The 16,240-nt window shown below is 41.8% G+C and overlaps 1 protein-coding gene across 1 annotated transcript; it reads left to right on the top strand.

The window, feature by feature from the left end:
• Positions 1-627: 627 nt before the first annotated feature.
• LOC112554062 (acid-sensing ion channel 3-like) lies at positions 628-13,692 on the top strand. The gene is made up of 6 exons (XM_025221647.1): positions 628-1,603; positions 8,690-8,771; positions 9,329-9,447; positions 11,248-11,346; positions 12,330-12,551; positions 13,171-13,692. Exons 1-6 carry the CDS (start codon positions 1,013-1,015, stop codon positions 13,555-13,557), a joined length of 1,500 nt encoding a protein of 499 aa, XP_025077432.1. The 5' UTR covers positions 628-1,012; the 3' UTR covers positions 13,558-13,692.
• Positions 13,693-16,240: the final 2,548 nt, after the last annotated feature.

Raw genomic sequence — 16,240 nt, forward strand, 5'->3', positions numbered from 1 at the left:
GGTCTCTATGGGCATTTGGATGTTTGAGGTCTCCGCGATGTAAACGGGGCTAGATAATTTTTGTTTTTGGTTTTGTTGTTGCTTTAACTGTGAAATATAAAACTAGGAGACGGATTGCACAATGATAACCCTTTATTTCCCACTGCCCCGGAATCAAACTAGAAGTATTAAAATGAAATTTTCTCACGCTTGATAGAATAATAATTATGGTCCTGTTTAAAAAAAAATGAAAGTAGATGTAGATGCGATAGTCACATCAGCCTTCACGGTAGATGACTTTGATAAATCGTCTTCAAGTGTTCAAAAATGAGAGCAAAATGGAGTATCGTTCACAATTTTACAAACGAGATGTTTCAAAAGGTAGAAAACAATGGAATTTATTCTTAGCAATGAAAGTAGACCGAATTCTTGGAAGAGGGCCTGTTGTGGCTTTCTCTGCAACAGGTACATCTGCAGCCAGGAATCTGTTTCTTTGAAATCTCTGATGTCAATTAAAAGGACGCGCGCGCTGGTCCAGGAACGCAGAGAGCGTGCTGCAGCGTCCAATCGCAGCGAAGTCGGACGAGCGTCTACCTCACCATCGCGCACTTGGGAGCCATTGAGTTTTAGCGGCCGAAGGTGGCTCGATACCTGCACGGTGCAGTGCTCCCTACGACCGAATGAAATCGATGTTCTTCAATGACTCTTGTGTCATTTGATACTAAGACCATTAGTTTGAGGCTACCATTAGCGAAAAAGAAAGAAAAATATTCATTTCTGAACGAGTCCATAACGAAGGAAGTTTTCAATTATTTGGGTTAACCTTTAAATTCTCTCGGGGAGACACAGAACAGTCTGGGACACGGAAAGAAGCGTAACTGTGAAGAAAAAAAGAAAATATAAGAATGGTAATTTGAAGCCCTGAACGGGATACGAAGTAAGCGCGGTGCCAAAACTCGTATGGTGCAAGCAAAATAGAGGAGCTGTGTTCAGCGAGATGTCAGAACGCGCAACGTGACAGTGGAACCAGGCCATGGGGAAGCACAAGACAGCCAGTAAGGTTTGGACAAGCGGCCAAGATGCCGCTTCCGACACAAAGACAGCAGGTGCTCCCATGCCAGAAGGACTTTCTCGAGCCACGGACGAGAAGGTTAAAGTTTCCTGGGCGGACATCGTGCGGGATTCAGCAGCGCTTCGCAGCAAGGCGTTCTCGGAGAACGTGTCGATGCAGGGCCTGGCCCCTATCTGCGACCCCAGGTCCAGCCGGAAGAGAAAGTTTCTGTGGGCGTTGATCGTGGTCCTGGCGGTGACCTTCACGGCCTACAACATCTTCACGCAGATCAACATGTATCTTGTGACCCCTATTACCGTCGTCGTGGACTACATCCGCGCGCCGACTCTCAACTTCCCCACCGTTACCCTGTGCAACAACAACTATGCCAGCCTCACGGTCCTGAAAGCATACAATGCGGTGCAGCAGGTCAAGGACACCAAGCCGCTGCCCTTTGACCTGGACATTTCGTCTCCCAACTATACGGGGTTCGACTTCACGCCGTATCACAAGGCAGGATGGGAGAACTTCTACCGTGCCTTCGGTCAGAGGATGGATGCCATGATGATCAAGGTACGTAACTCTGTAAAGCGAAGAGTTACGAAAAGGTTGTTGAGTCGAGTGTGTGGCTTCTTCCTCTTTTGATTGACGAGTCTGGTAGAAGACGGCTTCTCGATATAAAGCGGTTTCAGACAAAGGTTTAGTTTGATAACATACATTTGGATTTCTTTTGTTCACAATTTTTCTATTTTCTACATCCTCTGTTTCGTTCATGTCTTCTCTCTTTTTAACGCTCATCTATCTCTCTATCTGTATCTATTGATATGTCTTGTCTATCGGTCTATTGTTTATCCGTCATGGCTGGCCGACTGCTCACTCATATAAGCAAACATCGATCAAGCAGTGCTCATGTCACAATAAACGTTAGTTACATTTGAACTGCTGTTAGGACATCTGCATCACAAGGTTTTATTAGTTGTCTCGCAAATGACAGATACACTCACTTTAACGACTCATGGCTAGATATGGCTGTGGGCTGCTCCACTTCCGCTATTTCCTGTCAGTAGGATAGTTGGGTGTGCGCGCAAGTGAGTCACGTGGAAGTCCTTTTCTTGTCACCAGGTATGTACATGTACACGGAAGCGTTGAGAAAACTCCTCAAAACAGAAGGAAGGAAGGGAGGGGAACAAATGAAAGATACAGTCATGCGCACATATAACCTAGTAAGTCGTAACTTCTTGGTTTGGAAGCGTTAATACGGAGAAAAGTGAACATCACAGGAAAAGATAGGAAAGAAGTGAGAGGGAGGGAAAGAAAGAAAGGAGAAAGCTTAAGGGTGGGTAAAGAGAGCAGGATGAGAGAGAGGAAAAGAGGGTAGACTAAAAGAGAGGAAAAGAAGAGCAGAATCAGAGTGAGGGAAGGACAATAGGATAAGGTAGAGGAAAGGAGAGTAGAATAAGAGAGAGAGAGAGGGAGAGAGCAGGATAAGAGAGAGTGCTTTTCACGGTGATGTTGTCACTTTGTTTTACATTTGTTTAGAATGAGAGAGTATAATGGTAGACAGGGATTAATAAAACACTGTCTACTCTTCTTTTATCATACACTCAGAAATAGAGGCCTACTTATTCAAGCCCCCAAGGTGTTCGTCTCTACTCATTTTCTCGTAGTCCCAAGTCGATACGCTGTAAATCACACATAACATTTTATATTTTATGCATATGTATTTTGTGTGTGTGCTAGCGCACGTGCACAGGTCTAAACTAAAACATTAATCTTCCGATGAAGATAGGACACATAACACCGTCGACTCTTTGTCTCCTATCATAATGTTATCCCTGATGATGCACATACGGTGCATAGCTCTGTCAACTGTGTCGGTTGACTGAAAGTCGTAGATATGATTGATAACTCTGTTAACTCTTCAGCTCCTAGCAAGTCTGTGGACTGACTGAACAGTGTCTCCTAGTAGATACGGTGGATACCACTGTCTCATTCTTCTACCAAGTCTCTCTCAGGACTAAACGTTGTCCCAAAGCAGATGTGCTGCACTAACACTAGCTCATCATCATTAGCAAATATCTATCAGCGTTAAGTGACAGTTGGGTGACATGATGATGGACCTCTTTCTTTATATGTGAGGACGAGCTAACACAAAACTTCTCCACCTTTCCAACATTTTATTTTTCACATCAATTCTCAGCCCGGCGCAAAGAATGAAAGCAAATATTCAGGATGGCTAAGATAATCACGTGACAAAACTGATAGCACGTAGCTTCAACCCCCCGGGAGGGGGCGGGGAAGGGTGAGACAGTGTTTGAGGATGGTTGTCTTGCTCACTGTGTTAAATGCACAGGCAGAGGAAAGGAGGACTGGATGTTTGCTGGCGCGGACAGAATGCAGCAGAAGACAAGATCGATGGGATTCTATATCAGAGCAAGGGGTCTCCGGGAACCAGCTATTGTCTCCTCTTGGTACTTCAGGAAGAGTTACAGCGGCACCCTGGGTGTAGCGTCGTTGTTGGTGGAGCTGCTTGCGGAACACTGGCGGCGTAGCTTTGTTGTGCCTTTAATCTGTGTGTGTAGCTACGGACGAGCCCGTGTGACCCTGCGTCGGTCTGTGCGCAGGTAGCACGTGAAACAGAGAAGTTAGCAGCGAGATTCCCGGTCACCCTTTGTCCTTCACCAACTAAAACATTTCTGTTGACAATCTGTCACTTTTCCGGCTTAGCTTTTGAATTGATTTCGACCTATTGTATTTCCCCGAGAAACTTTCGTCATGGAGAACGGATTACGTGCATTTAGGAAATAAGAAGGAGAAGAAGGGGGAATAAATGTGATGTTGATTCTTTTCTTCAGAACAACAACAGCAAAAATAATAAAAATTAAAAATTTATCTAAGAAAGTTTGTTGGTAGAAGTATTAAGAAGAACACGCTGTCGTTGAGAAGGTTCATAACGAGTTGTCAGTTTACCCTGAACTACGTTTTGTGATCGTGTGTTTGAACATGAAGAACAGTGACCAGCTGGGGGAACCAGACAACATGTCTCATATAGCAGAGTCCACATGTCATACGCGCGGCAGTGAAACGCCTTTGAAGACAGTCGCGGAGCCGTGCACGTGTGAGGCGACGAGCAAGGCGATGGTAGGGGCCGACATGGTGAAGGACGCTCGCGCAGCCTTCTGTGAGTCCGTGTGCATGCAGGGGCTGAAGCCCATCCTGGATCGCCAGTCGTGGGTGTTACGGAGGGTCCTGTGGATGCTGGTCGTCGTCAGCGCCCTGGGCTTCACCTTCTACGAGATCCACATCCAGCTGAGCACCTACCTCAGCACCCCGATCACCGTCAGAGTCGACGTGGAGAGGTCAAAGGACATGGCCTTTCCGGTCGTCACCTTGTGCAACAACGACGCCATCACGACCTCCTTCGTGCAGTCGGTCAACGCCGTGAAAGAAGTCAAAGCCGCTGTCCCTCTCTTTTACTCTGAGCAGACATGGAAGATGGACTTCTCACATTTCGACATCAACCACTCCCAGTACCAGTCTATCGGCTGGGGAAAATTCTTCGAGAACGGCGCCCACAGTTTGAAGACGTCGCTTCTAGAGGCAGGTTGTCAGAGTGAAATGTGCTGGAATGGCGTTCGTTGGCTTGGTTGCTAGTTGACTGACTGACTATGCGATTTCATGAACTGACGTAGACAGACGCGGGTACCTAACTCAGGTCACGTAGTCCACGCGTTGGCCGATCCAAATCAATCGAATTTGTTTATTGTTTACGAATACGTGCGGCAGAATTTAAAAAAAAAAAAACTTTAAAAAGGAATTTATTGACCTCTAGCAGTCGACCAACATTCGGCAGATTTTTCAGTCACTACGGGGGCGAAAGAAATGACCGATGCTGTTTTCTCATGTATGGTCCGTTGCTCACTTGCTGTACTGGTCGCTCACTCTGTTCGGTCAAGTTGACGGTTAGGTTATAGAAAATTCTGAGATAGATTTGTGTCTGTCATCTTTGATTGTGAGACTCCTTGGAGTAAGAAACTACTTGTAAGTACTTTTCTTTGCCGGCTGCACAACTGTCCTATGTGGAAAAGAGCATAACATCTGGTGCATTCACTGGCCGGGCAGTTTCTGCAGATATTTGCAGTTTAGTCCACGACACATATTTTATGTAAGTCTTCAAAGGACAAGGTCAAAGCAATCGAGCAAAGTGCAGTCGGTCGTAGCTAAAGTTGTTGGTGACAGAGTGTGGACCATTTGTGACCTTGAGCAGAACGGTCGATTTCTTGGAGGCCACCAGACTGTTTATCGCGGCCAATAATTTATCAGTATCAGTATCAGTTACGATTCAGATTTGAATGAGACTATTTTTTAAAAACAACAGTGCTAATGCTGCTCGTGTACAATAATCTGCTCTTTTGATCCGTGTCCAAGCTTTGTTGGTCACTGATGTTAACTGCTGTCTACTCAAGACCAGTTCGAGCCCACGTGCATATCTGGTCTAAAGAGTAGCAAAGTTTAGCATTCTTAAAGCCGATGCAAGCCGATTTTTGACTTCTTTCTGTGTAGGTCTGTCTCTATGGATGGAGGAGGGATATTCACTCAGATTTTTGGATATAGTATATGTTGTACTGATCTTAGCCCATTCACACAAAAAAAAGTATTTTCATGCTTGTAGATCTCTAATGCTAAAAAATGCGGTTACAGGTATGCTAGCCAAAGTGCAGCATATCATGATGTTATTTACTCTAATGCCTTGTAAACATAATTAATTTCTTAAAAGTAATATTAATGATAATTATTAATAATAGGTATAGTGGCTTAAGAAAGGCTAATCAACATCGGACTGACAGATTTCCTTCAAAGGTTGTGTAACTCGTCACAGAAAGAGTTATTTACTCCAGTATCCATTGAGAATTTTTATTCCCTCTTCTGAGTATTTTCGAAGGCAGTTATGTAATACGAAAGAAGAATTATACGAAGATGAAATTTACGGAAAATTAATTTATATCTGCATTTTGCGCTCAGCTTATAGAAAGATAATACGAATCCATTCTAGAAATGCATAGGTCATACATAGTACGCATCTTTACAAGAGAATAGCGAAGTATAAGATTAATCAACTGGACAAACTTTTCCAAAACTTGTTATACTTTTTGAATGACATTAGAAAGACTTGTAGTCGTGAAATGACCATCGTTGCTTCTTCAAATTCTTAATTGATAGCTTTTCAAATGTTTGATGGATTTTTGATGCCTCGCATTTATCAGACTAAGTAAACTGCAATTCTAAATGAGTTTTTTGAATGGTACCTTCACAGTGGAACATTCTCTGCATAAAACGGCTTCCGGCGTTTTGTCTTGATCGTCTGCCGGCTGCTCTCTCCACAGAAAAATAGTTCTATAATTCAGGATAAGCGCGTAACCCGATTTTTTACGTATTGATGACTACTTAGTACTTGTAACTGTCCTATTTTGATAATAATAACTGTTAAGTCATGTAAAATTTATACCCTTACCCGCCATGAAACGATCACGTGATTGCGTAGGCTATTTTTAGATGTTTTGTCCTCATGAATTAATTTACAACAAAACTCGCTGAGATACGGAATTTCCCCCAAAGAAGTTTGAAAGAAAATTGTACCTCTGAATACAAAAAGTTGAACTGAACTGAATAAAACATCTAAAACAACTTTAAACGGGTTGGGTGTTCATAAAAACCACTGCAAATTACTACGCGTGACACTGAACGACTGCGATTCCCTCTCCGAAAAGAATCCCTGCTTCGTGTTTCCCCATATACAACTATACATTTTCAGGTAACAACTAAACTGTTATATTTTTAACTGACATATGTGCATTATCTGACCATTTCAATCTATATAATATATATAATACACAATAGGACTCCTTATAGATCTTAAATCAATTTATAAATGTTACATGCTGACTCCTACACTATGTTAACGTCCTTTGTAAACAAGATTGTAAAAATCTTAAATATTATTATAAAATTTAAAATAGAAAATGTATAATATTATACTTTTTACATTAAATCTTGCCTTTTAAACCGATCATAAAAATTTGAATTAAAATAGATTCATTCCCTTGTATACAAATAAAAAGAAACGCTATTCCACTATTACATTCGGATTAAATCCTACTTTTGATATTGTATAATTGAATATTTTAACCAATGAAAAATCTTATCGTGCTTCTAATTATCTAGAAATGAATTAAGGATTTTTGTTTGGTTCTTTTGCTATTGCAGCTATATATAATGTCTCTCAATCTTGCCCATTAAGTGCAGCTTTTGTCTTACACCAGGACTCTCCATGGCAGGTTCTCTAGGTCGAGAGAAAATAAAATCGTCGTTGGCATGGTGTAATCGAACTGCTCCACTGTCGTTTAAAACCTTTTTGTGTCTGTATTTGAAAAAGGAGGAAAAGGCCCACGACTGTTATCGACGGTTTCAACGATCTGTTCATTACCTGCATCACCTCCCGAGGAGTAATCGTGTATTGCACTCACTTCACGTCTGATCGAAGCAGGAGCGATCAAACTGAAAGACCTGGGGTTCGATCTCACATGGAATACACTTCCGGCGAACAGACATGAGAATGAAGTGCGATGATCGACGAGAGAGGCAATGGAGTCGTTCGCGATGAATGGCGTGGCCATGCATGGACTTTACATTCTTCTAGATTATGAAAGTCCATGTTGTCACGTGTCTCCTGATCCGAGACTTTCCGTTTCTTGCATGTGGACGTGTCTGTAGGTTCAAAAAGTTCAAAAGACATGGAGCAGCAGTTACCCAAGGTTGTTTGGTCTCAACCCTAAATCCGATTTGTTTGTCTATGGTTGTAGTGAAGTGAGATGCTAGAGCTTTTATTTACCTCGGGGCCAGCTTTTATGAGGGAGGTGTCCAGCTCTTATTTTCCTCCTGCATTACCTTCTCCAACCTCCTCTGGTACCCACAAGGGTATCCAACTGGCTAGTATGCAATTTGCCTTCGTTTTCTCGGCTTCATTTTCAAGGTAGCTCCTCTAGTGGTGAAAAAAGAGAGCTCCTTTGATCGTTTTATTAGCAGCAAATAAGTTTTCTCTGTTTCCTTGGGAACATCACACAATCCCATTAGAAACCAAAAACATAGCGCACTTCTTTGTTGAGCTCAAAATTATCGGGTAGATACAACAAATATTTGACAGTATCTGAGCTTCCCAGTAAAAGTATTAATCGGTAACTGATCGATCTGTTTGTGTACTGAATGCAGTTTCTGCAATACCTGTTTTTTCAGTTTTTAATTTTATTATTATTTTAAGTGTATGTGTGGTACAATGGTGATCTGGAAAAGCAATGGCATTTTTTTTAAGTTGACTTTCGCTGTACCAGAGTAACCAAGGCAGCTGTTGTTATATAATTTATAAATTTCTAATGGCATGAACCATTTTTCTTATGCCAGGCGTATTTCTCTCTTTCGCTCTCTATTTTGTCCTGAAACTTCGTTGCTTCTTCTCAGTAAAAGAAAAATGTCTCCCTACAAATAAAGTTCTGTTTCTCAAAGACGCATTATATTGTATTGTCAACACACACACACACCTGCGTGCGCTAACACACGCACTTTACTCAAGCCATGTTAAAACAAACATTCAATCTGTTTTCACAGTGCCAGTGGGAGCTGAGTAGTTGCAGTATAAACAACTTCACGGAGAGTTTCACAGACATGGGACTCTGCTATTCCTTCAACGGTTAGTTTCTTTTTCTTTCCGTTGTTTATTTTCGAAAATCGCCTGCCTGCACATACACTTTGTCATTCACCAATTCTTTTCTTATCAAACCTTCACTTACTTGCCTACTTCTACAATGTATTTTATGAACTTTAACGAACTTTTGTAATAATTGTTCGGATACACGGAAACATAACCAACGAAGAGTCCTTCGGAAGGAAAGAAATGGGCATATGACCTTCGACCTGGATATGAGGATAATATTGGCGGAGAAGTGGGGTGCTATAGCACTAAAAGGCATTCAGACGGTTTTTCCAGTTAATTGCTAAAATGAGGCTGATGTATACAAAACTTCCGGTTTAGCCACATTCATTGTTTAGGCTCGCCGAGACCAACACCGGACAACTTCGCTAGTGTTACAGAAGTTCAACTGTACTTACAGTTGAGTGCTCGTACCGGCTACTATGACTAAGAAACCCTTTATCTCTTTTTTGAAAAAAATCTATCTAATTTACTTACGTTATATATTTGTACCCTTATATTTCAGCTATATGTGTGTGTGTGTGGTTTTGTCTCAGTTGACGGCAGTTTGGTGGCCCGACAAGCGGGTAGGTCGTATGGCCTAAAAGTGACTCTCGACGCTCAGCAGGCCGACTACCTTCGCAGCATGGACCAGTACTATGGCGCCGGCTTCAGAGTCAGTCTTACTTCATGTTATCTCATTTTCTCACATAAAGATCTTGCGTAGGATCATCAGCCACTAATGACTGCAGTATGATTGTTAGCTCTTGTGGTTCTCTATGCCTCAAATCCGTTTTCTCTACCGTCTCATAAAACCTCGGTCAATTACTATTTTTAACATCGATGCCCATACCCGGTCTTAAATAACAATAAGTGTTCTTCACTACGGTGTAATATGTTCGCAGATAAATAAAAGTCATAGCACCTAGCAATATCCGAGAATGTATTTTTTCACTGCTGAAGGTCATGGGGAAAATAAATAGAATTAATCAAACAGCAGGTGTGCACTGTTCATTCCCGCTGCGCATGCTCCGGAAAGAGAAGCCCAGTCTATGTGTCGCGGAACAGGTCTTCCTTGAAATCTTATACCGACGTGACAGGGAGGTAAACACTAAAGCCATAATGTTTGCTCTCTGATTTCCTTCGATTAATATCGATTTGCTTACAATGGCGAAATGCTCACGATACACAAGCTTCTTCCCCAAGCAAGCTGTCTCTGCTCCACGCGGCCAATAATAATAATTATTATAATAAAAAACTGTGCGGTTACCCATGCCGCATGCCACACCCTGCTCCCTCCACCTCAACTCTTATAAAAAATAAAACTCTCTTGAGAAAATTTTCGCAAGTTTAAAATACACATACTTGAAAGATTTGAGTTCAAAGTAAATAAGCGGCAGATGTCCCAATAGAGAAATACTGCGAGTGGACCATTGTTCCTGTCAGTGGTCATTGTTCCTCAGAGTGTCGGCGCTTCAGTAGACAACCACGTTTCGCTGTTGTTGCGCAAGCTTGGTGGGGTGGTAGTCGGGGTGGGCAGAGTTAATTAAGCCCTAATTAGGTAGCGCAATGAGACGTTAGCTAAATACTTGGATGCTCGGAGCAGACAACGGCATGACGTGAAAGTGTGTGTGTGAGAGAGAAAGAAAGTGTGTGTGTGTGAGAGAGAGAGCGAGAGAGAGAGAGAAAATGTATGTGTGCGTGTTGTTATTGCTGATGCGCTCAAGAATGATAGCAGTGCCGCCTAATGACAAAGTGCGTGAAATGATATGTACAGAGAAATGTTTACAAAGAAAGAAATTTTCAAGAGACCTCACTGAAGCATATAATATACTGCAACGGTTCTGGAATGAACAAACTTTATCGGGGTCCCAAACTATAGCCGCGGGCTCCACACATTCACCAGCAGAACCGGATCGCGCTTTATCACGGGGTCTTGGGGGAGTGGATTCTGACTTCCTGTAAAACCGGTAATGCCATTTCCTCTCCATCACATACTTTCTGGTAAGTCGCAGAACAGGAAATGGAAAACTAGCTCTGAAAAATTCAATTTGATGTCATAGCTGCGCGGAAAATTGCCCTTTTTCTGAATAGTCGTGTTCGGCACCTGAGTCATACACATCAGTGCCCACACTCTGGATCATAATTTTGTTGTCAGAATACCACCCAGTTTTACCAGATAGGTCCGATTCTAAAAGCCAGAAAAGCCATGACAGACAATACTAGTTTATCTAGTGTAGAACAGTCGTTACTTTTGACGAGTGGTCACTCTGTGCGTATGTATTCACTTCGATCAATTTGACTTCATTTTGTCAACATGAGTCCAACTGTCAAATGCCTTAATTAAAACACATACCTTCACACACACACAAATTCCTCTCACACACATCTCGTTCAGTATGAAGATCAATGTTGGTGGAAGTGACAGAAGTAACACATTCACCTCATTGACGCTAATTACTGTCTCGTGATTCAGGTCATGGTTCACGCGCCAGGCGTCCCCCCGATCTTGTCGGAGAAAGGAGTGGCTGTGTCCGCAGGCCACCATAACTTCCTGGCCATCGACATCAAACAGGTGAGCCGCGCCTCCTGTCGTCACTTTCATTTTGATAATGATGCTGTTGCTGGTGCTGGTGGTGGTGGCGGCGGCGGTGGGGTGATTCTATAGCCCTTTTCCCCAACGTCAAGAAGGATTCATCCATGCACTTAGGTTATGTTTCTTGTATGGTTGACTGTCGCGACCCTTTGCTCGATCCTTCGTTTTATAGTCTTTCGTGAGAAGTGCATTGAGTTCGTATTCACACTGAGAAATTCACTTTACAAATTCTACTAGTACTACTTGTTGATCCACGTCGATCCTGCATCTGAAGCAGAGGTGAGTTGGTGGGTGGGGGGAATGTAGCAGTAGTCTGGCCAATATAACAAAAAGAGGGAACAGCATGGAAGTGGAGAGAGTGAGTGATATTTGGTGGGTAATGGGGGAACAACCTATAAGATTTACTGTCCTTTGTTTCTCGCCAAATATTCCTCATTTATCCAGCAAACATAAGAATACTGGAATCAAGATGGCATAGATGTAGCACATGAGACCGTTATTCGATGAAGAATGAACAGTAGCAGGTGGGGCAAAAAAAGAAAAAAAAAAACCACATATCAAGAGCAATCAGCAGACACCTAAACGACGAAAAAAAATTTAAAAACGATTTGTGGTCACCCTATATAATGGGTAAGTATATGTTCGTGGTGGTTAGGTAGGGAAGAGCTTCATCTATCTAGACGGGAGAGGAAAGCAAAGTACCCCAAGAAAAAACACCAACGGCAGATTCTGCGAACAGGGTTTCACATATAGTGTCCTGAGACTAGATCTGAACCCAGGACCTCTTACTGCAGTGGTGACAGGCGAGTGTTTTAACCATTACGTTAATGGCCGCCCCTAGTGTGTTCACAGTACCATACGAGTGTTCATGTGCCGAAGGAGGCAGGTATATGTCATGGTCACGTGACATGGTCTAAGGGGACAACTGTCATTGATGTGCATGCGTGTTCGTCTGCGTGCAGCTGGTGAACGCCGAACCTTCCATCAGTAACTGTGGCTCCAAGGCGATGAAATACTACACATCCGGGTACTCCACGGAGGCCTGTCGCATCGAGTGTCGGACCGACTACGTCATTGACCGCTGTGGTTGCCGTGACCTGTACATGCCCAACAAAAACCTCCGCATCTGCGACCCGCCCGAGTTTTACCTATGCATTTTTCCCACCTTGGATGAATACCTACTGGTGAGGATTTTTTCGCACACCAACGCATTTAAGACGCCTGTATACGATGCATGAACTATTTTGGTTTCGCCAAGTTTTTTTTATACCTTGGTCGCATATCCACTTTTATTTGTTGGCCTATTTCTTCTCAACCAACGGAGTTGAATGTACCTCTACATGTAGTGTGTAAAGTGAGCGAAAGATGCAGTTATGCGTGCAATAATACTTACTCGTTGAAAGACCTTTTTTTTTTTTAATTTGTTTTTAATGACTAGATAAAACTCAATGCAAGACAGTGTCCCACAAATCTACGTGAATATACTCTCCTTCTGTTCATACACGCCTACAAACATTACCACGCATAAAAGGAAGTTAAAATTTTGATGTCATGTTTGATTACAAATAGACTAATCAACATATATCGCATTTCTTCCACTGGCTGAGGTCTTTAGAACGTAAACATATTCGTGTTTCTGATGAAGGGAAGGATATACACCCAGAATTTGAGAAATAATATCATAACTTTAATCAGTCATTAGAAAAAAAGTTGCCCTAGATACCGAATTGAATAGTAAGGCTAAAACATGGCTTAGTTTGCAGCAGTAGTGTTTGTAGCTTTAACTTTGTTCTCGTTACCCAGGGTAACAACGTCTGCGAGGACACGTGCCCAGACCCGTGCTCAGAGACCATCTACCACGTGACACCGTCATCGAATCCTTTCTCGGATAACTTTCTGCAGGAGTTCTCCGACCTCAAGGGTCGCAACATCAGCTACTGGAGCAAAAACCTGGTGCACATCGAGATCTACCTGACCTCCATGACCTACGAGAAGGTGGAGAAGCAGTTGGGTTACACCCTCCTGCAGCTCTTTTGTGACGTTGGTGGCGCCTTCGGGCTTTTGCTCGGGGCTAGTCTTCTCACGATCCTCGAAATTATCGACTTCTTCGTCTGCCAGGTCAGCTCCGTACCTGCAGCCAAGACGACCACCAAGGTCAGCAAGGTCAAGGTAAAACCCATAGACCCGTAGAAAAGTAGGCGTGTCGTCACAAACTGGAGTCACCTCAGATGGTTCCTCGTCTTTCGTGTACAAATTATCGACACTATACAATATACATGTTCTTGATCTCTCTAGCTCTGGACAAATCACGCACCTGTGTTAAAACGTCCCCAAATCACATGCATGATTTACTCACAAAGTTAAAAATGCTTAGTTTAAATTATACCTACCAAATTTTTTATATTTCCTTGCCAATTTTTCATTATAAGAAGTATGCACCACCATTTCTAATAAACCTATCTCCGTGTTGTTAGTTTTTTTTCTTTTTTTCGCAAGATATAGAGTTGATCTCTTACACTTTTGTCATTATTTAATATCTCTGTGTTTAATGTGACTTTATCTAGGTTTAGAACCCTTATGTATTGTTGCTACTACTGTAAGTGTATATGAGGTAAAGAAAGGGAGAAATGAGTATCTGTATTCATGAGCTGCGCCCGGCACAGCACTAAGTCGAGCATAATATGGAGGGGAATAGAGAATAACATATTCTTTTATTGTAATTATCTTTCTTGTATCACTCGTTTTCTGAAGGCGTCATCATTATTTTCAAGATGTCGGAAACTACGCCAACCTGTCAAAAAATCCCTTTTCTCACAATTTATGTTTGTTGTCTTCATAATCATTTTATGCATTAAAGTCAAAGCGTTTTAAAGACTAGTTTTACCTTATGTGAATCATCTCCTTTCAGTAGTAGAATCATGAGTAGTACAAGCATGTTAGTAACGAACAGGTTTTCACCTGGGAAATATACTGTTTGCGTTATAGTTACGGCTTAACATTTCCCGTTCTCGCCAGTGATTATTCTGTCGTCTGTTCATCAGTCATTTGATTTCCAACAGTAGTCCGTAGCCACTCAGATAATGAGTGGGTCCACGATTCCTCCTCCCCGCAAAAAAAACGTTGGGCTCTAATTAACATGGCTGTCCCCTAGCCAATGACCGAAAGGTCATGGAACTACATTTACTTTAAAAAAATATAGTCACGTGATTACAGGTTTCGTTAAAATGGTTGGTCAACTTTTGAATACATCGTGTGTGTGTTTAAACAATGTTTTGTTTAATCAATAAATATATTGTATTTATATGTTTGCATATCGACACTAAAGTACCCATTAATGTACCCTTTGTGGCAGTCTAGCACGGACCAACCTTCATCATGTCCTGATAAAGGTGTTAACTGCGACCGTAAGTAAAAATGAGAAAAGAAGCAATATGAAACTGATCTAACACACACACACACGTCGGAAGCAAGTAAATGTTTTAAAATTTTGCCAATTTCCATTTGATTATCAGGTCAGACTAGAGTTTGGACTGAAAACCGATGTCAAGGCTGTTATTTTTTAAAGCAAGAAGACACTTTAAGCATCGTAAACTATTATGAGCAGTAAATAAAATCTCACAATTAAAAACATTCTGTAATTGATGCTTATTATTTGTTGCATTTTGATGCACTGGGCACTTTAAGCTCTTGATCACCCAAATTTGATCGTGAACGCTGGCAAAAGCTGGCGTTTGTTTGGAAGATATGTTTGGCAAAAGGGTAAACCAATGTTACAAGATTTGCCCAATCTTGCGTGTTGCTGGGAAGTTTCTTGGTGAGCACAAATTAATATACAGATTATTCAAAAATGAAACACATCAAGAAATGGTCGTCATGATGGGGATGGGGGGGGGGGGTGTTTATACCCTTGAAATAATCCAATCAACTCACTACTCCGTCCGCAGTCCAGTGTTTGTTGGTCTTCGATGCACTCATTTGAAGATAATATATTCACTGTTACGAGTGATATGGCGCACCTAACCTAGGAGGAGGAGAGGATCGATCTGTCAGCTGCATAATAACAGTCCAATGATGAGCGGTAGGCCACTTGACAGACTAGTCGTTGCGGCTAAGAACCTGTTTCAGATCACACGCTTGAAGTCTCCTAGGACAGGTTTAGGAGACAAGACAAATCTCAGAATTAATGTCGAGTTTGAAGAATGGTTAACATTCTCTATATGTGCAGTATGGACGCCGCCCGTATGGAATCCTTGCTTTGTTGATTTTTAATTTTTTTATACCATTTTCCTTTCTCTACATCTTTAATAGACTTTATTGTTAAAATGAAATATATCATTAAGAATGCATTGAAAAAACACTTCCTTAAACATTACTCCCAACACCAGTTCCTACTATGTTAGTCCTTTTTCACACTCTTCCCCTCTTTTCCACTTACTGCTACTTCCCTGGTCGTCTTCCTTTTGAAAAATTATGATACTCTCAATCCTTGTTACTAGGTTTCTCTTTGCGTTTTCTTTGTTCATCATACAGTTGTTTATTTTTTCAGTCTTTCACATGTTGTTTGTTGCCCATGTCTCGTTCTTGTTCTTAAGCACTAAGAGCATGCTCCTTAGGAGTGTGAGTATGCACTATACAAATTTTGCGTTTATTACCATCATACATCAACATTTAATCCACAGAATTGGGGGTCTACTAAGAAAAAATTAAGATAATGTAATTTTTTGTAACCACATGAGTGGTTTAAAGTTGACTTGGCAGATAATTAAAAACAACCAAACCAAAAACCACCATGAATATAAAGTTATCATTCAGGGCGAATGGCCAGTCATTATTTGATGCCTAAGGTTTAGTTCTTCAATGCACAATGTAGTAG

Source organism: Pomacea canaliculata, linkage group LG13, assembly GCF_003073045.1.
Source record: "Pomacea canaliculata isolate SZHN2017 linkage group LG13, ASM307304v1, whole genome shotgun sequence".
Classification (NCBI taxonomy): Eukaryota; Metazoa; Mollusca; class Gastropoda; order Architaenioglossa; family Ampullariidae; genus Pomacea; species Pomacea canaliculata.

Bases quoted from the DNA above. Each gene is read 5' to 3' on its own strand.
- LOC112554062 (XM_025221647.1), top strand. From the start codon at position 1,013: ATGGGGAAGCACAAGACAGCCAGTAAGGTTTGGACAAGCGGCCAAGAT. The intron at 1,604-8,689 runs GTACGTAACTCT...CTGTTTTCACAG, and splicing joins TGGATGCCATGATGATCAAG to TGCCAGTGGGAGCTGAGTAG. The intron at 11,347-12,329 runs GTGAGCCGCGCC...GTCTGCGTGCAG, and splicing joins TGGCCATCGACATCAAACAG to CTGGTGAACGCCGAACCTTC.